The 16,630-nt window shown below is 69.8% G+C and overlaps 3 protein-coding genes across 3 annotated transcripts; 1 reads left to right on the forward strand and 2 right to left on the reverse strand.

Moving 5' to 3' along the window:
- The first annotated feature begins 491 nt into the window (after nucleotides 1–491).
- Nucleotides 492–5,036, forward strand: MST1 (macrophage stimulating 1). The gene is made up of 18 exons (XM_059823260.1): nucleotides 492–543; nucleotides 848–989; nucleotides 1,150–1,262; nucleotides 1,404–1,518; nucleotides 1,766–1,902; nucleotides 1,974–2,094; nucleotides 2,195–2,313; nucleotides 2,406–2,571; nucleotides 2,661–2,791; nucleotides 2,862–2,964; nucleotides 3,078–3,214; nucleotides 3,337–3,372; nucleotides 3,455–3,566; nucleotides 3,639–3,716; nucleotides 3,782–3,928; nucleotides 4,012–4,118; nucleotides 4,655–4,794; nucleotides 4,875–5,036. Exons 1-18 carry the CDS (start codon nucleotides 492–494, stop codon nucleotides 5,034–5,036), a joined length of 2,118 nt encoding a protein of 705 aa, XP_059679243.1.
- A 73-nt stretch (nucleotides 5,037–5,109) lies between these two features.
- Nucleotides 5,110–10,166, reverse strand: APEH (acylaminoacyl-peptide hydrolase). Its single transcript, XM_059823465.1, has 22 exons — nucleotides 10,119–10,166; nucleotides 9,895–10,003; nucleotides 9,688–9,814; nucleotides 9,499–9,580; nucleotides 9,305–9,380; nucleotides 9,032–9,174; nucleotides 8,584–8,721; nucleotides 8,419–8,510; nucleotides 8,291–8,331; nucleotides 8,064–8,217; nucleotides 7,853–7,932; nucleotides 7,662–7,756; nucleotides 7,527–7,578; nucleotides 7,367–7,455; nucleotides 6,649–6,790; nucleotides 6,441–6,518; nucleotides 6,288–6,368; nucleotides 6,120–6,208; nucleotides 5,851–6,041; nucleotides 5,668–5,770; nucleotides 5,488–5,594; nucleotides 5,110–5,410 (listed from the first exon to the last, which is right to left on the reverse strand). The coding sequence occupies exons 1-22, from the start codon at nucleotides 10,164–10,166 to the stop codon at nucleotides 5,272–5,274; spliced, it is 2,256 nt and encodes a 751-aa protein (XP_059679448.1). The 3' UTR covers nucleotides 5,110–5,271.
- Nucleotides 10,167–10,464: 298 nt separating this feature from the next.
- Nucleotides 10,465–15,237, reverse strand: LOC132317867 (acylamino-acid-releasing enzyme-like). Its single transcript, XM_059823244.1, has 22 exons — nucleotides 15,226–15,237; nucleotides 14,269–14,398; nucleotides 14,041–14,167; nucleotides 13,865–13,958; nucleotides 13,694–13,769; nucleotides 13,454–13,617; nucleotides 13,244–13,381; nucleotides 13,064–13,155; nucleotides 12,949–12,989; nucleotides 12,751–12,872; nucleotides 12,538–12,598; nucleotides 12,371–12,468; nucleotides 12,230–12,281; nucleotides 12,055–12,143; nucleotides 11,843–11,981; nucleotides 11,683–11,766; nucleotides 11,525–11,605; nucleotides 11,323–11,411; nucleotides 11,028–11,218; nucleotides 10,855–10,957; nucleotides 10,669–10,775; nucleotides 10,465–10,600 (listed from the first exon to the last, which is right to left on the reverse strand). Exons 1-22 carry the CDS (start codon nucleotides 15,235–15,237, stop codon nucleotides 10,495–10,497), a joined length of 2,196 nt encoding a protein of 731 aa, XP_059679227.1. The 3' UTR covers nucleotides 10,465–10,494.
- Between the last annotated feature and the right edge of the window lie 1,393 nt (nucleotides 15,238–16,630).

The raw sequence follows: 16,630 nt of genomic DNA on the forward strand, positions 1-16,630 counted from the left end.
CCGGCTCTCGCCGCCAGCGGCCCCGACGCACCGAGCGGGCGGCGCGGCGCGAGCGCGACCCCGCGCGGGCACGTACCTGGGGGAGGGGCGCGCGGCGCCTAGCAACGGGCTGCACGAGAGTGCCGCGGCCAATCGGCGCCCGGCGCCCGCGCCCGCCCCGCCCCCTCCGCCCCGCCCCACCTGGCCGCGCGCGGCCCCGCCTCCCCCCGCGCCCTGCGGCCGTCCCACGCGGCCCCGCCCTCCCCGTCGCCCCGCCCCGCCCCGCCGCCCCTTCCGCCTTCTGGCCTCGCTCCAAGCCCCGCCCCACACTGGCCTCCGGCCCCGCCCCCGTGCTCTAGGCCCCGCCCCGCCTCCCGCGGGCCCCGCCCCGCGCCCCACGTGCGGCCCCGCCGCGCGGTGACCCCCGGCCCCGCCTGGCCCCGGGCCCGCGGTCAAATATTTGCTGGGGCCGGCCTGGCCCTCCAGCAGCCCGGGGACGCGGGGCCGCCGCCATGCAGCCCGTGCTGGGGGTCCTGCTCGCCCTGGCCGCGGCCCTTGGCTCAGGTAGGGCCCCGGGCCAGGCCGCCGTGGGGCTGCCGTGGGGCTGGAGGGCGTGGGGCAGCGTGGGGCCTAGACAGGCCTAGGGGCCAGGCCGGGAGCCTGCAGGCTGCTGCCCCGTCCCGCGGCAGGGGCGGGTACAGGAACTAGGGGCCTGCAGCGGGTGCTGAGCACCCTGGAGGGCAGGGACCCTCCTGCTCCACCGGACACGGATCCCGTGGTCCGTGGGGCAGGGGTCCCATGCTCCACAGGGCCCGGGTGTCCCCACTGTGTCCCCATGGGCACACTGAGCTCCTGCCACACTCCCCAGGCCACCGCTCGCCCCTCAATGACTTCCAGCGCCTGCGAGCCACCGAGCTGCTGGCAGTGCCCGCGGAGCCGCCGCCGCCGCCGCCGGAGTGGGGCTCTGCAGAGCAGTGTGCCCAGAGCTGTGCCGCCAGCCTGGCTTGCCGGTGAGCGGGACGCGGTGCCGCCGCGGGGCGGGTGGGAGTGCAGGGGGCCACGACACCGGGGTCGCTCTGCGCACTTGGATGCTGCTCATGCGTGTGCCCCTGGGTCCTGCGGGTCCTGGCCCCACACCGAACCATGCCAGCCTCCCGCTCTGCCTCCCAGGGCTTTCCACCACAACCGGCAGAGCCAGCTGTGCCAGCTGCTGCCCTGGACCCAGCACTCGCCACACGTCCAGCTGCAGAAAAACATCCACTATGACCTGTACCAGAAGAAAGGTGGGCTGGTGCCACGGGTGGCCATGGGGACACCACAGACACAGACCGGGCACAGGCCACCCGGTGCTGGGATCCCCACTGCCCATGCACCCTGGCGTGGCTCGGTGCCAGGGCTCTGACGTGGTCCCCGGCTCTGCCCAGACTACTTGCGGGACTGCATCGTGGCTGACGGCACCAGCTACCGTGGCACACGGGCCACGACGGAGAAGGGTCTGCGCTGCCAGCGCTGGCAAGCCACAACACCCCATGACCACAGGTGCCCCCATGTCCCCGGCTGCCCCGTGGCACCTGCCAATGGCCCTGGGCAGCATGGGGCAACGGGGAATGGGCGGGGGACAGCTTGGGGGCAACAGGGACAGCATGGGAGCGATAGGGACAGCGTGGGGGCAATGGGGACAGCATGGAGGCAATGGCACTGACCGGGGGTGGCACAGCATTGTGGCTGTGCCTGTCCCGGGGTGAGGGGGTCCCGGCAGCTCTCCTACCCACCCTGCTGCCAGCAGGTTCCTGCCATCCCCCCGCAACGGGCTGGAGGAGAATTACTGCCGAAACCCTGACCAGGACAAGCGGGGCCCATGGTGTTACACCATTGACCCCAATGTCCGGCACCAGAGCTGCAGCATCAAGAAGTGCGAGGACGGTGAGTGCCGCATCTCGGGGGTGCCCCGTGCCGTGTGTCCCCCTGGTACTAAGCCCCCCAACTGTCAGCAGCTGTCTGCATGACCTGCAATGGGGAGGAATACCGTGGCACTGTGGACCGCACCGAGTCGGGGACAGAGTGTCAGCGCTGGGACCTGCAGCACCCACACAAGCACCCCTACCACCCCAACAAGTACCAGCCCTAGCCCCGGGCAGCGCGCGGCCGCCCCAGCCATGCCAGGTGCCGGGGCGGTGGTGCCACTCTCAACCGCCACTCCCTGTCTCTGGCCCAGGTACCCCGACAAGGGGCTGGACGACAACTACTGCCGCAACCCCGACAGCTCCGAGCGGCCCTGGTGCTACACCACTGATCCCAAGCGGGAGCGCGAGTACTGCCGCATCCGCATCTGCAGTAAGTCCCTGCTGGTGTTGCCACACGGCTGGGACCGCGGGTCCCGGGTGCCACCCTAACCCTGCCGCTCTGCCCTTCTCCGGCCACGCAAGCAGAGAAACGCCCGCGGCCCCTCAACATCACCACCGGCTGCTTCAGAGGCAAGGGTGAAGGCTACCGGGGCCGAGTGAACGTCACTGTGTCGGGGATCCCCTGCCAGCGCTGGGACGCCCAGGTGCCCCACCGGCACCACTTTGTGCCTGAGAAGTACCCGTGCAAGTAAGGGGGTGGGAGGGATGTGCCTGGGGAGGAGAGCGGTGGGCAGCACCCATGGGTGCGGTGGGGCATCCACGCGGTGCCTCCACCAGGGACCTGCAGGAGAACTACTGCCGCAACCCCGACGGCTCGGAGGCACCGTGGTGCTTCACCGCCCGCCCCACCATCCGCGTCGCCTTCTGCTTCCACATCCGCCGCTGCCCCGACGAGCTGGGCGCCGAAGGTGAGCTGCCCCCGGGCACCCACCCCCAGGGTGCCTGCTGGGGGTGCCAGCTCTCCCTGCCTGTCCCTAGAGTGCTACCACGGCCACGGCGAGCGCTACCACGGCCACGTCAGCAAGACGCGCAAGGGCATCACCTGCCAGCCGTGGGCCGCTCAGGCACCCCATGTGCCCCAGTGAGTGTGCGAGGGAGCGTGCCGGGGTGCAGCATGTGGACGGGGATGGGGACAGGGTTGGGGATGGAGATGAGGACGGAAACGGAGATGGTGATGTGACTTTCTCCTGGCAGGATTTCACCTGTCACCCACCCTGAGGCACACCTGGAGGAGAACTACTGCCGCAACCCCGATAACGACAGCCATGGCCCCTGGTGCTACACCATGGACCCCCGCACCCCCTTCGACTACTGTGCCATCAAGCCCTGCTGTGAGCCTCTACCTGCACCCCTGCAGAGCTAGGGGGGTCCCTGGTCACCCCCTGGGGTGGTTTTGGTCCCCCCAGGGTGGCTGGGTCCCACCCCAATACCACCCTCTGCTTTCTCTCTGCAGCTGGCAGCAAGGTGCCCTCCATCCTGGAGAATGCAGGTGGGGGTCTGCGGGTGCCGGATGGGTGCCGTGGGGCAGGTGCCAGCAGCACGGCCCGGTCTGATGCCCACCCTGCCTGCAGATGCGGTGGCGTTCGAGCAGTGCGGCCGGCGGGATGAGAGGCTGCAGCTGAAAGGGCGCATCGTTGGCGGCCAGCCTGGCAACTCGCCCTGGACCGTCAGCATCCGCAACCGGTGAGCAGGCGCCCTGCCGGCACTGCCACGTGGCTGGTGGCCCCCCCGGTAGCTCATCCCCAGTCCCCGCAGGGCCGGCGTGCACTTCTGCGGGGGGTCCCTGGTGAAGGAGCAGTGGGTGATCAGCACGCGCCAGTGCTTCTCCTCCTGGTAAGACTGGGGCTGGGGCGCGAAGTGCCGGGAGCCCCCTGCACCCTCACATCCCCTTCCTACAGTGACGCCGACCTGGCGGGCTATGAGGTGCAGCTGGGGACGCTCTTCAAGAACCCTGGCCCCAGGGACCCCGACCAGCAGACCATCCCCATCACGCGGATCTTCTGTGGCCCCTCCGAGTCCCAGCTGGTGATGCTGAAGCTGGCGAGGTGAGTGGCTGTGCACTGGTCCCCTCGCCACGCCCCACTGCCATCTGGGCTGGCACCGTGTCCCACTGCCCCTCTTGCCACAGGCCAGCTGCTCTGAATGAGCGCGTTGCCCTGATCTGCCTGCCGCCCGAGCGCTACGTCGTGCCCGCGGGCACTGTCTGTGAGATCGCTGGCTGGGGGGAAACCAGAGGTAAGGTACCCGCCACGGGCAGCCCCTGCCAGGGCGTCCCCTGCGACAGCATCCCCCCTGCTCAATGCATCCCCTGCCCATGCCATTCCCCTGCAATGGCATCCCCCTGCCCACAGCATCCCCACGTCCTTGGCATCCCCATGTCCGTGGCATCCCCCTGCCCTGCAGCGTCCCCAGGTCCCTGGCATCTCCCTGCTCACAGCATCCCCTTTCCACGGCATCCTCCCGCCCATGCCATTACCCTAACAAGAGCACTCCCCTGGCCACAGTATCCCTACCCGAGGCATCCCCTGCCCGCAGCATCCCCCTGTCCATGGCATCCCTCTTCCGTGACGTCCCCCTGCTCACAGCATCCCCTGCCCATGATGTCCCCTGTGAGGGCGCTCCCCCTGCAAAGGCATCACCTTGGGTGCTGTGTACCCCCACCCAAGGCATCCACCCACCCATGGCATCCCCCTGCCCGTGCTTTCCCCCTGCCATGGCATCCCTGGTCCATGCATCCCCTGCCCGCTTCCCTGCGTGCTCGCTGCCCGCAGGCACGGCAGACAGCAACGTGCTGAACGTGGCGCGGCTGCCTGTGCTGGCCCATGGCGAGTGCAACGCAGCGCTGCGTGGACGCCTGAAGGAGAGCGAGCTGTGCACTGCCCCGCTGCGTGCCGGCGTGGGGGCCTGCGAGGTGAGCTGGGCCGGGGATCACCGCCTCGGGGAGCCTGTGGGTGCCGGCACCGCAGTGACGTCACTCTCCGGGTGCCACAGGGAGATTACGGGGGGCCACTGGCCTGCCTCACCGCTGACTGCTGGGTGCTGGAGGGGGTGATCACCCCCTCCCGCGTCTGCGCCCGCACCGACCAGCCTGCCCTCTTCATCCGCGTCTCCCTCTACGTCGACTGGATCCACAAGGTGATGAAGATGGGCTGAGCCGGCTCAGCCGCAGCCTGGCACAGCCGCCACCATGCAATAAAGGCCCGGCCATGGCCGTGGGGGTGGGTACTGCACCCACGTTTGCATCTCACACATTTATTTAGCACCAAACCCCAAACCACATCCCATCCTGCCCCCAGCTACGCTCACTCCATCCTCCTCTGGTGCTGGTATGGTTCCTGGGGCCAGTGGTCACCCTGGGGCCAGCACAGCCACAGAGGCACCGTGGGTGCTAGGGGCTATGTCGGCCCATCCCGCCCTGCCGGGGCTGCCCCAGGTGCCTGAGGAGCCAGCGGGCGCAGTTCACGAAGACATCGGCCTCCGTCTCCACGCCGGCCAGCGCGTGGCCACCCTCCGGGTACCACAGCAGCCTGTGGGCGGGATGGGGGATGCTCAGCCAGTGCCCTGGGGCTCCCTCCCCGCTCCCACCCTCCTGCACCCCACTCACCGCGCCGGCACCCCCCTGGCCCGCAGCACCCGGTACAGCTCCAGCGCCTGCGTGGGGCTGACGCGCCGGTCCCGGGCGCCTACGCACAGCAGCACCGGCGTCTGCACCTGCGGCACAGCTGGCGGTGGGTGCCTGGCACCCGCTGCCCAGCACCCCGCACCCATCCTGCCCCTACCTTACCTGGGCCGCCTGGGCAATGGGCGAGCGCAGCAGCATGGCGGCCACCTCCTCGGCACGGGGCACCCGCTCGAAGGAGTAGGGAAGCCCCAGGGAGGCGTAGCGCCTGCGGCAGGGAGGTGCTGGTGGGTGCCATGGGGATGTGGCATGGCACAGCACGGCACGGGGTGGGGGGTTGGCACTCACCAGTCAGGGATGTCAGACGTGCCCAGCAGCGCGGGCAGGTTGGAGACGGGGCTGCGCAGGGCGCAGGCTTGGTAGCGCTCAGGCTCACGGGCAAGGAGGTGGAGGGCGATGAAGGCTCCATGGGAGCCAGCCAGCAGGGCCAGGCGGTGCGGGTCCAGGGGCTCGCTGCGCAGCGCCTGCTCCACCGCCAGCTGCACCCATGGGGCACCCACCATCAACACCCCACCAGCGGCACCCCCCTGGCAGCACCCCCTGGCAACACCTCTCACCTGGGTGTCTGCCACGTCCTGCTCACCCACGCGGGAGAGCAGAGAGCTGATGCCAGCCTGGCCAAAGCCCAGGGAGCCACGGTAGTTCACTGGGGAGGTGGAGGCCATGGGTGCCGTGTCCCCAGCGGGGCATGGGGGCCACATGTCCCTGGGGTCCCCGACACTCACCCAGGAGCACGGCGAAACCCAGCTGGCACAGCGCGGCCATGCTCGGGCGCCAGCGGGCATCGAAGACAGCGTGGGGGCCACCTGGGGCCGGTGGGAATGTCACCCAGGGTGCCACTAGCCCCAGCGGGGCGTCCCCACTGTCCCCTCACTCACCGTGGGGACACACAACCAGTGGGTGTGGTGCTGTGCTGTCCAGCGGGCTCAGCAGCAGGGCCTCGAAGGCCTGGGCGCCTGCACCAGGGAAGGGGTCCCACTCAGCACCCACCACCCTGGGCACCAGGCACCCTGCCCACCCCCCACACCCAAGGGCCCCTGGCACCCGGACGGCACCCAGGTGCTGCAGGGGCCCTCGGGCGCTCACCGTGCATGGCGGGGCTCTGCCCACTGCAGGGTGGCTGGACCGTCAGGGTCTTCCAGGTGACACCGGGCACCGTTGGGGTGTCCTCCACTGGCACCCAGCGGAGGGGCAGCTCCCGGCCTGCCAGCGGCAGCACTGCCACCACCTGAGGACAGGCATCGGGTGGCACTGGAGCAGTCCTGCCCCAGGGCAGCTGGCCCCTGCCGGGGGCCCCGATGTGCCTGTGGCACCAGTGCTCCGGTGCTCTCGGGTGCCATGCTGCACTGTGCCATCCCATGCCATTCATGGATGTGCCGTGCTGTGCCTGGTCATACTGCCCTGTGCCGTGCCGTGCTGTCCTTGGCCATGCCATGCTGTACCTTGCCCTGGCATGCTGTGCCAAGCTCTGCTGTTCCTTGCCACACCGTGCCATGCAATGCCATGCTGTAGCTGGCCATGTCTCACTATGCTGTGCTTTACTATGCCAAGCCAAAGCTGTGCCGTGCCGCGCCATGCCAAGGCTGTGCCATGCAATGCCATGCTGGATCTGACTGTGCCAAGCCGTGCTGTGCTGTGCCTGGCCGTGTCATGCCATGCCACACCACGCCATACTGTGCCACACCACGCTTTGCCATGCCATGCTGTGCCCGGTCATGCTGTGCTGTGCCATGCCATGCTGTGCCTGACTGCACGTTGCCGTGCCGTACCACTCCGTGCCGCGCGGTGCCAGGGCTCTGCTCACCAGGCTGGGGGGGCGGTGCGGGGCCGAGCAGGTGGCCACCAGCAGGTCCCACTGGAGGGTGAGCAGCTCCCAGCACCCTTCAGGTAACCCTGGGGACAGAGAGCATGCTGGCGCTCCCAGATGCTCGCTGTCGCACCACGGGCAGCCCAGGGCCACATACCTGCTGTCAGGTTGGTGACGGTGGCCGCCTCCGTGTCCACAAGCAGCAGATCCTGCGAGAGGGCAGAGCGCAGACAGCTGTGTCACCACGGGGCTCGGGGGCCATGTCCCTGGTCCCCCCGTCCCTGGGGCTCACCGTGCGGCTCCGCTGCGGGGTGCCCAGCACAGCTCGACGACTGTCAGCCGCCCAACACCGCGGTGGCAGCACCTCTGTGTAGAGCCCGGCGAAGGCTGCGAGCGGGGCAGAGAGCTAGCGAGCCGGGGCCATGGGCACCTGGCATGGGGGCGTCCCGGCCCCCCGGCAGCGCCCAGCCCTGCCCGCCGTGCCACATTCACCCTCTGTGGGCTCCTGCACCACGTCGAGCACTGTCACTGTCTGCCTCGTCTGCCAGGTGAGCTGGGGAGAGCTGGTGGTCAGGGATGGGCCCCCCTCCAGGGAAACTGAGGCAGGGGGACTGGGGGCTGAGCCTGCTCCCTGCCATGCCCGGGAACTACAAGAGGCTGTCACATTCCGGGCCGGGTCCCACGCTGGTGGCACAGCCGTGCCCAGCGCCTGCAGGCCCCGCTCACCATGCGCAGGCACAGGCACTGCCGGTGGGGCCCCCCCAGGCCCCCCTCCAGGTAGAGCAGGCGCCGGCCATCGGGGCTCAGCCGGGGGGAGCAGGCAGCGCCGTGCTCAGCTGACAGCAGCTCTGTGGGTGACAGAGGGTCAGCACCCTGGGCAACCCCAGGACCCAGGGCACCCCCCACGTCCCCAGTGCTCACCGCAGCGCCCACTGGCCAGGTCCAAGTGGAAAATCCCTGACCTGGGGAGGAGGCACGGGTCAGGCCGGAGCCCCATGGCCATGCTGAGCCTGGCACAGTGCATGGCGCTGGATGCTGCGGGGACCCACCTCCTGTTGGAGCAGGCACTCAGACCCAGGCGGAAGGGCTCGTGCCACCAGCCCACGAACACCACGCCGTGGTCATCCGGGGTCCACAGGGCCTGTGCGACAGCCGGATTCATCCCACAGCCCCCAGGCTGGCCCCCCAGCGCTCTCCCTGCACCCCATCCTGACCTGGCCAGGGGAGAGGTGCTCCGGGACGCCCTCCAGCACCGAGAGGCTGCTGCCCTCCAGGTCCAGGGCACAGAGGACGGGCGTGCTGCGGGTGCTCAGCGCCTCCCCCCAGTCCTCACGGTACATGAACTGCTCGCCCTGTGGCACAGCCCTGTCAGCCCCACGGCCGGCAGCCCCAGAGATGGGGCTCTGTGCATGGCACACTCGTGGGGTGCATGGCACGCTTCATGGGGTGCATGGAGTGCTCATGGGGCACGTGGCACGCTCACAGCATGCATGGCACGCTCACGAAGTGCGCAGCATGCTCATGGGGCACATAGCACACTCATGGGGGGCATGGCACATTTATGGGGTGCACGGCATGCTCATGGGGTGCACGGTGTGCTCATGGGGCATGTGCGTGCTCATGGGGTGCACAGAGCACGCTCACGGGGCACATGGCACCCACCTCCTCATCCTCATCCTCCTCTGGCGGCCTGGCTGCTCCTGGCACATCCCAGGGGCAGGGGGGCCGTGGTTTGGGGTGGCTCTTCTCGGCCACGTAGAGCAGCTGCGTCTCCGAGTGGGACCAGGCCAGGCAGGCGAAGGGCCCTGGCATGGTGAGAGGGTGCCAAAGCCCAGCCTGGCGCAGGCACAGCCGGGCACCGGGCAGGCACCAGGGCCACCGGCTGTGCTGCCCTCGCCTGTGTTGTGGGCAGGGGGTGTGAGGAAGGGGCCCTACCCTCTGTGTAGACCTCCCTGTGCTTCCCCAGTGCTGTGAGGTCCACACTGTGGCTGCGCCCGCCGCTGCCCCACACCTGGGGGCACAAGGGTCAGCACCGGCACACCACGGCTGCGGCACCCACCGCCCCACACTGGCACTCCAGCCACCCCGGTGAGCCCCGAGGCTGCCATGAGTGGGGCAGCCCACGTTACCTCCAGCAGCTCATCGCCCTGCCGTGGGCAGCGGCTGAGCACTGCGCGGTGCTGCCCCGTGGGCGAGTCCTGGCTGAGGAGCCTGTGGGTGGGAGGAAGGAAAGCTGCGGTGGGTGGCATGCTGCGGGCACCGGCCACACCACAAGCACCAGCCACGCTGCTCCGTCCCGCAGCCTGTCCGTGCCGTACTGGTTGTGGATCTCGGCGCTGAGCGCTGCCTGGCTGACGGCGAGGCCGCCACCGTCTGTACGCTGCAGGCTGTAGTGGCGGCTGAAGCGCAGGAGCCGGCGGTGGGGCAGGTCGGGGCGGCTGCACTCTGAGGGAGGGGGCTGTCAGCACCCACCTGCACCGGTCCCATGGGCCAAAAGTGCTGGGGTGGCCGAGCCCGCAACTCACCGGTGTAGAGCAGGAAAGTCTGTCCCCCTGCGGCAGCCCCAAGGGCGGCGCGGGTGATGGCGGGGAACTGGCTGAGCTCCCGGTAGCAGGCGGCGGGGCTGCTGGCCGCCTGGGCGGGGGCAGAGGCGTGCTGGCGGGGGGAGAGCTCACCCCTCTGCCCGTGCCCACCCCCCTGAAACGGGGCTGTGCCCACCCACGCAGCCCCCCCGGGCCCGCTTGCCCACCTCCACGCCCTGCTCGGTCCCCGAGGCCATGGGACCTTGCTCCGCCATGCTGGGCCGCTGGCGCCTGCCGCCTGGCAGCGGGCAGGCTGCCAAGGCGTGTGCGAGCAGCCCGGCACGAGGGGCCCGGCCAGCGCCAGCTCTCCAGCTGCCCTGCGCTGCCCGCCGTGCCTGGGGCGGCTGGGCAGGGTTCACCCTCTGCCATGACGCAGTGCATCCCTGGCGGTGCACACACCGACACACCTGGGAGAGGGGTCTGGCCGCCACAAGCCCTCGGGACACCGGGAACGGAGGCGACACCAGCAATGGCACCACCATTGGAGATAACAGGGGTGCTGAGCTACACCGTTTATTGGGGGGCAGCAGCGGCGGGGGGCTGTTAGCACCGCAGGTGCTTGAGCAGCCACAGCGCCATGTTCATGAAGCCATCGGCTTCGGCTTCAACACCGGCCAATGCATGGTTGTTCCCCGGGTACCAGAGCAGCCTGGAGAGGAGAGAGGGGTTAGTGCCGTGCCTGCACCCCACCACCCAGGCACCCAGCACACCACTCACCGCGTGGGGACCCCCCTGGCCTTGAGGGCACGGTAATACTCCAGTCCCTGCTTGGGGGGCACACGCCGGTCATCCTCCCCCAGCATCAGCAACACAGGTGCACGGACCTGCGGGAGCAGCACGGCCTCAGCACCAGCACTGCTGGCAGGGACGGGGACAGGGATGGGGACAGGGATGGGGATGTACCTGGTCAACATGGCGCATGGGCGACTTGTGCAGCATCTCCGTCCACTGGGCTGGGTCCGGCAGGGCGTCAGGCGTGTAGGGCAGCCCCGTCTCCGTCAGGCACCTGCAGACGAGAGGGACGGGGGCGTGCGCGGGGCCGGGGTGGCAGGGAGGCTGAGGGCAGCAGTACTCACCAGTCGGGGATGTCGGTGCTGGCCACCATGGAAGCGATGTTTACCACAGGGTTGCGGACCACGCAGGCGTGGTAGGTGTCGGGGAACTGGCCGACGAGGTGGCACGCCAGGAAGCCCCCGTGTGAGCCACCCACCAGTGCCACCCGGCTGGCGTCCAGTGACTCCTCCTGCAGCACCCGCTCCACGCAGAGCTGCCACCACGGGGAACACCCGCTGAGGCAGGCAGCCCTGCTTTCCCTCCTCGGGGCACCCACAGGAGCACAGGGTTCCCCAGGACCACATGCCAGGGACGTACCTGTACATCGTGCACGTCCTGTGTGCCCACGTTGCCCGGCAGGGAGGCCACGCTGTCCTGGCCGAAGCCCAGTGAGCCACGGTAATTCACTGCGGGGGGGGGGGGGGGGGGGGGCAGCATCAGAGCCCTTTCTCCCCCCACCCCGGCCCAAATGTGGGCGCTGTGCCACCCAGCAGTGCCCCGGACCCCTGGTGTCACTCACCCAGCAGCACAGCAAACCCCATGCGGCAGAGCGCCGCCGGGTACAGCATCCACCCGGCCGTGAAGACGGAGTGGGGACCACCTGCAAAAGGCAAAGGCAAAGGTGGGGTGACGCTGCCTGGCTGGGGCAGGGGCACGGCAGCGGGGGCAGGCTCTTACCATGGGGCATCACGACCAGGGGGGGCTTCTGGGCAGCAGGGCCCTCGCTTGGGCGCAGCAGGATGGCATCGAAGTCCAGGCCCCCTGTGGAGGTGGGGTGGGGGGTGTCAGAGCTCGGTGTGCGGCAGCGGAGCCTAGCCTGGCCCCCCTGGGCACTCACTGTATTGGGGGTGCTCCTGCTCTGGCGGGGGCTGCAGGGTGCGGATGCCCCAGCTGATGCCGGGCACGGGGGGTGCATCCTGCAGGCAGACCCACCGCACCTGCGCCTCCCGGCCAGCGTCGGGCAGAACGGCCACTTTCTGTGCGGGGAGAAGCATCAGTGCCGGCGCTGAGAGGGGCTGGTGGGTGCTGGGGAGGGAGACGTCACCTTACCAGTGTGGGGGGGCAGTTAGGGGTGGAGAACCTAGCCACCAAGATGTCCCGGTCGATGGTGAGGACAGACCAGCTTCCCTGGGGGGCATCTGGGGAGGAGGGGGGGGTCAGATCTGCAGACATGACCTCCTCCCCAGCCCTGGCACTGGCATGGCCCTGCCAGCCGGGCACTCACCGGCCGTCAGCGAGGTTGTGGCGCCCGTTACTGTGTCCACCACGAACATGTCCTAGGGGCACAAAAGCAGAGTCCAGTGGAGCCCTGACCTGGTCCAGACCCCTGCGTGCCCCTCTGCCACCCCAGCACAGCAGCTCTCACCTGTTGGCTGCGCTGGGCCGTATCCAGCAAGAGCCTGCGGCTGTCGGCCGCCCAACACAGCCCCGGCAGAGCGCCGCAGTAGATTCCAGGGAAGGAGCCTGTAATGAGAGCAGTGGTGCTCAGCACGCCTCTGTGTCCCCCGCCGCCGCCCCCAGGGCTGTACTCACCCCATGCCTGCCGCGGCACGGCCTCCAGTACCGTGCTGGTGTGCTTGGTGTACCAGTCATACTGTGGGAGACATAAGACAGGATGGTTTTGCAGGGTCTCAGCCCGCCCACCCCTGCTGCACCCCAGGGAGGGGGCACCACCGCCCTCCTGCCAGCCCCTGCCCCGGCATGGGTGCCCTGCCACCTCCCCGGTGTTCCCTTGGTGCCGCTCACCATGCGGAGGCGGCTGCACTGCTGGTGGGGGCCCAGGGCGTCGTTCTCCAGGTAGACGATGCGGCAGCGGTCGGGGCTGAGCCGTGGGGACCACACGGCCTTGGTGTCCTCGGAGAGCAGCTCTGCACGGGCAGGAGAGGATGGTGAGGGGCTGCAGGGAGCCGGGACGCTGGCAGGGTTGGGGTGCACGCCGCTCACCGCATCTCCCGCCTGTGAGGTCCACGTAGAAGAGCGCTGACCTGCCAGCAGAGATGGGTGTCACCGCGGGGCTGGGGAGCCTGGCTGTGGGGTGGGGTGCCCCACAGGGACTCACCGGCGGTTGGTGCAGTGCCGTAGTCCCAGGCGGAAGGGCTCGTGCCACCAGCCCACAAACACCACGCCAGTGTCACCGGGGGACCAGAAAGCCTGTGGGGAGAGGCAGGGTGAGCAGCTGAGCCTGCCAGTGCCCCCCAAAACCTTCCTTCTCCAGTTCCCCAGGGCACCCCATCCTGACCTGGCCAGGAGAGAGGTGCTCCGGGATGCCCTCCAGCACAGAGATGCTGCTGCCCTCCACGTCCAGGGCGCAGAGAACGGGCACGCTGCGGGTGCTCAGCGCCTCCCCCCAGTCCTCACGGTACACAAACTGCTCGCCCTGTGGCACAGATCCGTCAGACCCACAGCTGCCCCACCAGGTCCCACCTGCCCCGGGGTGGAGGGACCCCACCTTGAGGGGCACGTCATCCTTCTTGGGGTGCCCCACGTCCTCATCGGAGGCGCCCAGCTCGGGGGCTTTGCTCTGGAAGAAGGACTCGGCCTTGGGACGCTTCTTCTCCGCCACGTAGAGCAGGTGGGTCTCCGAGTGTGACCAGGCCAGGCAGCCAAACTGGTCTGCAGGGCCGGGTCAGCCACCGGCCACCCCGTCCCCCCAGGACCCCATGTCCCCCAGCATCCCCTGGCCCCTCACCATCGTCGTAGACACTGCCATGCTTGTCCAGCGCTGTCAGGTCGATGCTCTTCACCTTGCGGTTCTGATCCCAGACCTGGGGGCAGAGATGTCGGGGTGACCCTGAGCTGCAGTGTGGATCCGGTCCCAAGCCCCGGTATGGATCCGGTCCCACCCCAGCCCCCTCCTCACCTCCAGGAACTGCTTCTCCTTCTCCTTCTCCTTGCCAGGGACCTTGCGCAGGACGGCCTTCAGTGCCCCGCTGGGGGACTCCCGGCTCAGCAGCCTGCGGGCAGGTGGGCACCTGTCAGCCCCCCGCCATCAGCACCCCGAGGGGACGCCGGCACGGGGGACAGGACAGGACTCACTCATCCTTGATCTCGGAGCAGGTGCCGGCGGGCCCTGAGTAGACGACGGAGGCCCCATCGTGGAAGATGAGGTACTGGCGGCAGAACTTGACATTCTCGGCCCGCGCCAGGTCCCGCTGCGACCACTCTGAAAGGAGCAGGGTGAGGACACTTGCCGCGCACCCGCCGGGCAGGCAGAGACCCCCCAGACACCCCCAGGCTCCCCAGGGGGCCACCCCGTCCCCGTACCAGTGTAGAGGCTGCAGTACTTGCCCCCGTACTGGGTGGTGACGTCGGGGCCGAGGCAGGCAGCGCTGAGCCCCGGGTGCCGGCTCAGCTCCCGGTACAGCTCCGCCATCTCCTCCGTGCTCGACAGCACCTGCGGGACCCACCAGGGTGGCTGGGGGTGCGGGGCTGAGCTGGGGTGCGGGGCGATAACTGGGGAGCGGTGGGGCGCAGGGGGCAGTTACTGGGGCACCAGGGCACATGGGAGGGGAGGATTAGGAGGGTACCGGGGGCAGCTACCAGGGTGCCAGGGGTGCAGTTTTACTGGGGTGCTGGGTGCACAGCCTGGAGGTGCACAGCCAGGGCAGCTACAAAGGTACAGCCGGGGTACAGGGGTACCGGGGCAGCCGCTGGGGTGCCAGGAGCAGTACTGGGGTGCGGTGCTGGGGCAGTTACTGGGACACCAGTGGGTACGAGGGTACTGGGGCAGTTACTGGGGTACCTCGGGGGGATTAGGAGGGTACTGGGGCAGTTACTGGGGTACCAGGGGCAGCTGTTGGGATTGGGGAGGTGCTGGGGGGCACTAGGGTGCCGGGGGAGTAGAGCCGGGGCAGGTTGTGGGGTACCGGGGGGGCACGGGCAGTTACTGGGGTACCAGTGGGTACGAGAGTACTGGGGGGCAGTTACTGGGGTACATAGCGGGGATGGGGAGTGTGCTGGGACAGTTACCCGGACACGGGGGGCAGCCCCGGGGGTGCAGAGCCGGGGCAGTTACCGGAGCACCGGGGGCAGGCGGGGGCCGGGGCTCACCGGGCGGGGCGGGGGGCAGAGCCCGGGACGGGGCTCCCGGGGGTTGCAACGACGGGGCGTGGGGGCCAGCGGGGCCGGGCTCCCGGGGCGGGGCGGGGCGGGGCGGGCTCCCGGGGCACTGACGTCACCGCACCCCCCCCGCGCCCCCGTCCCCCCCCCGCAGCCCCTCACCGGCGGCTCCATGTCGTGGCGGCAGGGCGGGGGCGGGGCCAGCGCCGGCACTTCCGGGACGGAGGGGCGGGGCCGGCAGCGTGCGGCCCCCTCCCCATTGGCTGCGGCGCTCGGGCCGCCGCCCGCCCTGCGTCGCCCCCTGGTGGGCGCCAGCGGCGCCTCTCCCGGAGGCCTGGAGGGTCGGTCCGCGCCTCGCCCCGGCCGGGCCCCGCCCTCCCCCGGCGGCCGCTCCAGCCCGGAGCCACCGGTTCATCCGCGGGCCCCCGTTCGAAACCGTAGCCAGGGGCCGGGGCGCGGCCCCGCAGCCTCTGGGCCGCTCCGGAGCGGTTTCCCCGGCAGGTGGCTGCAGCGCAGGGGCTCCGTGTGCAGGCCGGGGGGGATGGGGCCCCCGGGGGCACACAGGGACCCCCCCGCCCAGCAGCCCCGGGTGTGGGCCGCGGAGCCCGCCGGCGCTTGGTGCCGACCAGGCCCACGGGGCTCCCAGCCCGGCCTCCCCCGCCGTGCCGGGGCTCCAGGCCCCCCCCCCGCCCCCCCTTGCCGCAGGCAGGCAGGAATCGGGGCCAGTCGGTGGTTTGTGTCAAGTCCTTTTTATTCTGTTCCCACAGAAACACCTGGTGAGGGGGCAGCTTCTGGGAGGGAGTCACGACACAGCGGCGGGGGCGGTACGGCACGGTACGGCACGGTACGGCACGGTACGGGGTCACTACGGGTGGCACAGAGCACAGCAGACACGCACACCGTCACAATGTTCAGAGGGAGCGCACCCGGCATCGCACTTAGCGCTGGAAACGGCACCCGGCCACGCTCGGCCCTTCCTCTTCGCACCCTCCGTCCCCCCGCCCCAGCCAGCAGACTGCCACCATTTGGGCTGAGGGCCCGGCCTGGCGGGGTGGGCTACGTGCCCCCGGTCCCGGCAGGCGTGGGGGCGAGGTGGCGGAGGTGCTCGGGTGGCGAGACGGGCCCCGGCGGGGGTCTCAGTCCCGCGTCTGGATTACACACTGTACAATTATTTACAGCGCGAGGAGCGGCGGGGGCCGGGGGCCCGGAGGAGGCACCCTCAAGCTATGCACTTGTCATCGACGAGGAGAGGCAGCGGGTGCGCGCAGCGGTGGGGCTCTCCTCCGTGGGGCTGCCCCACGGAAGCGCCGTGCTCCCCCGCCGCCGTCCCACAGCTGCCGGCCTCTCCCCCAGCCCGGTACAGGCAGAGCCCCCTGCAAGAGACCTGCCACGGAGTGTGGGCTTCCCACGGCGACCAGATCCTCGATAACAAGTGCATAAATCTGCTAAGAGCTTTCAGTACAGCGATGGACTGATGGAAACGAAAAAAAGAAAAGTCCAGGCAAAGAACAGCAAGCACTGAAAGGCGGGTGGAACCGTGCAGAGAAGTAGCAAGCCATGCTCTACG

The sequence above is a fragment of the Gavia stellata genome, chromosome 12, assembly GCF_030936135.1.
Source record: "Gavia stellata isolate bGavSte3 chromosome 12, bGavSte3.hap2, whole genome shotgun sequence".
Classification (NCBI taxonomy): Eukaryota; Metazoa; Chordata; class Aves; order Gaviiformes; family Gaviidae; genus Gavia; species Gavia stellata.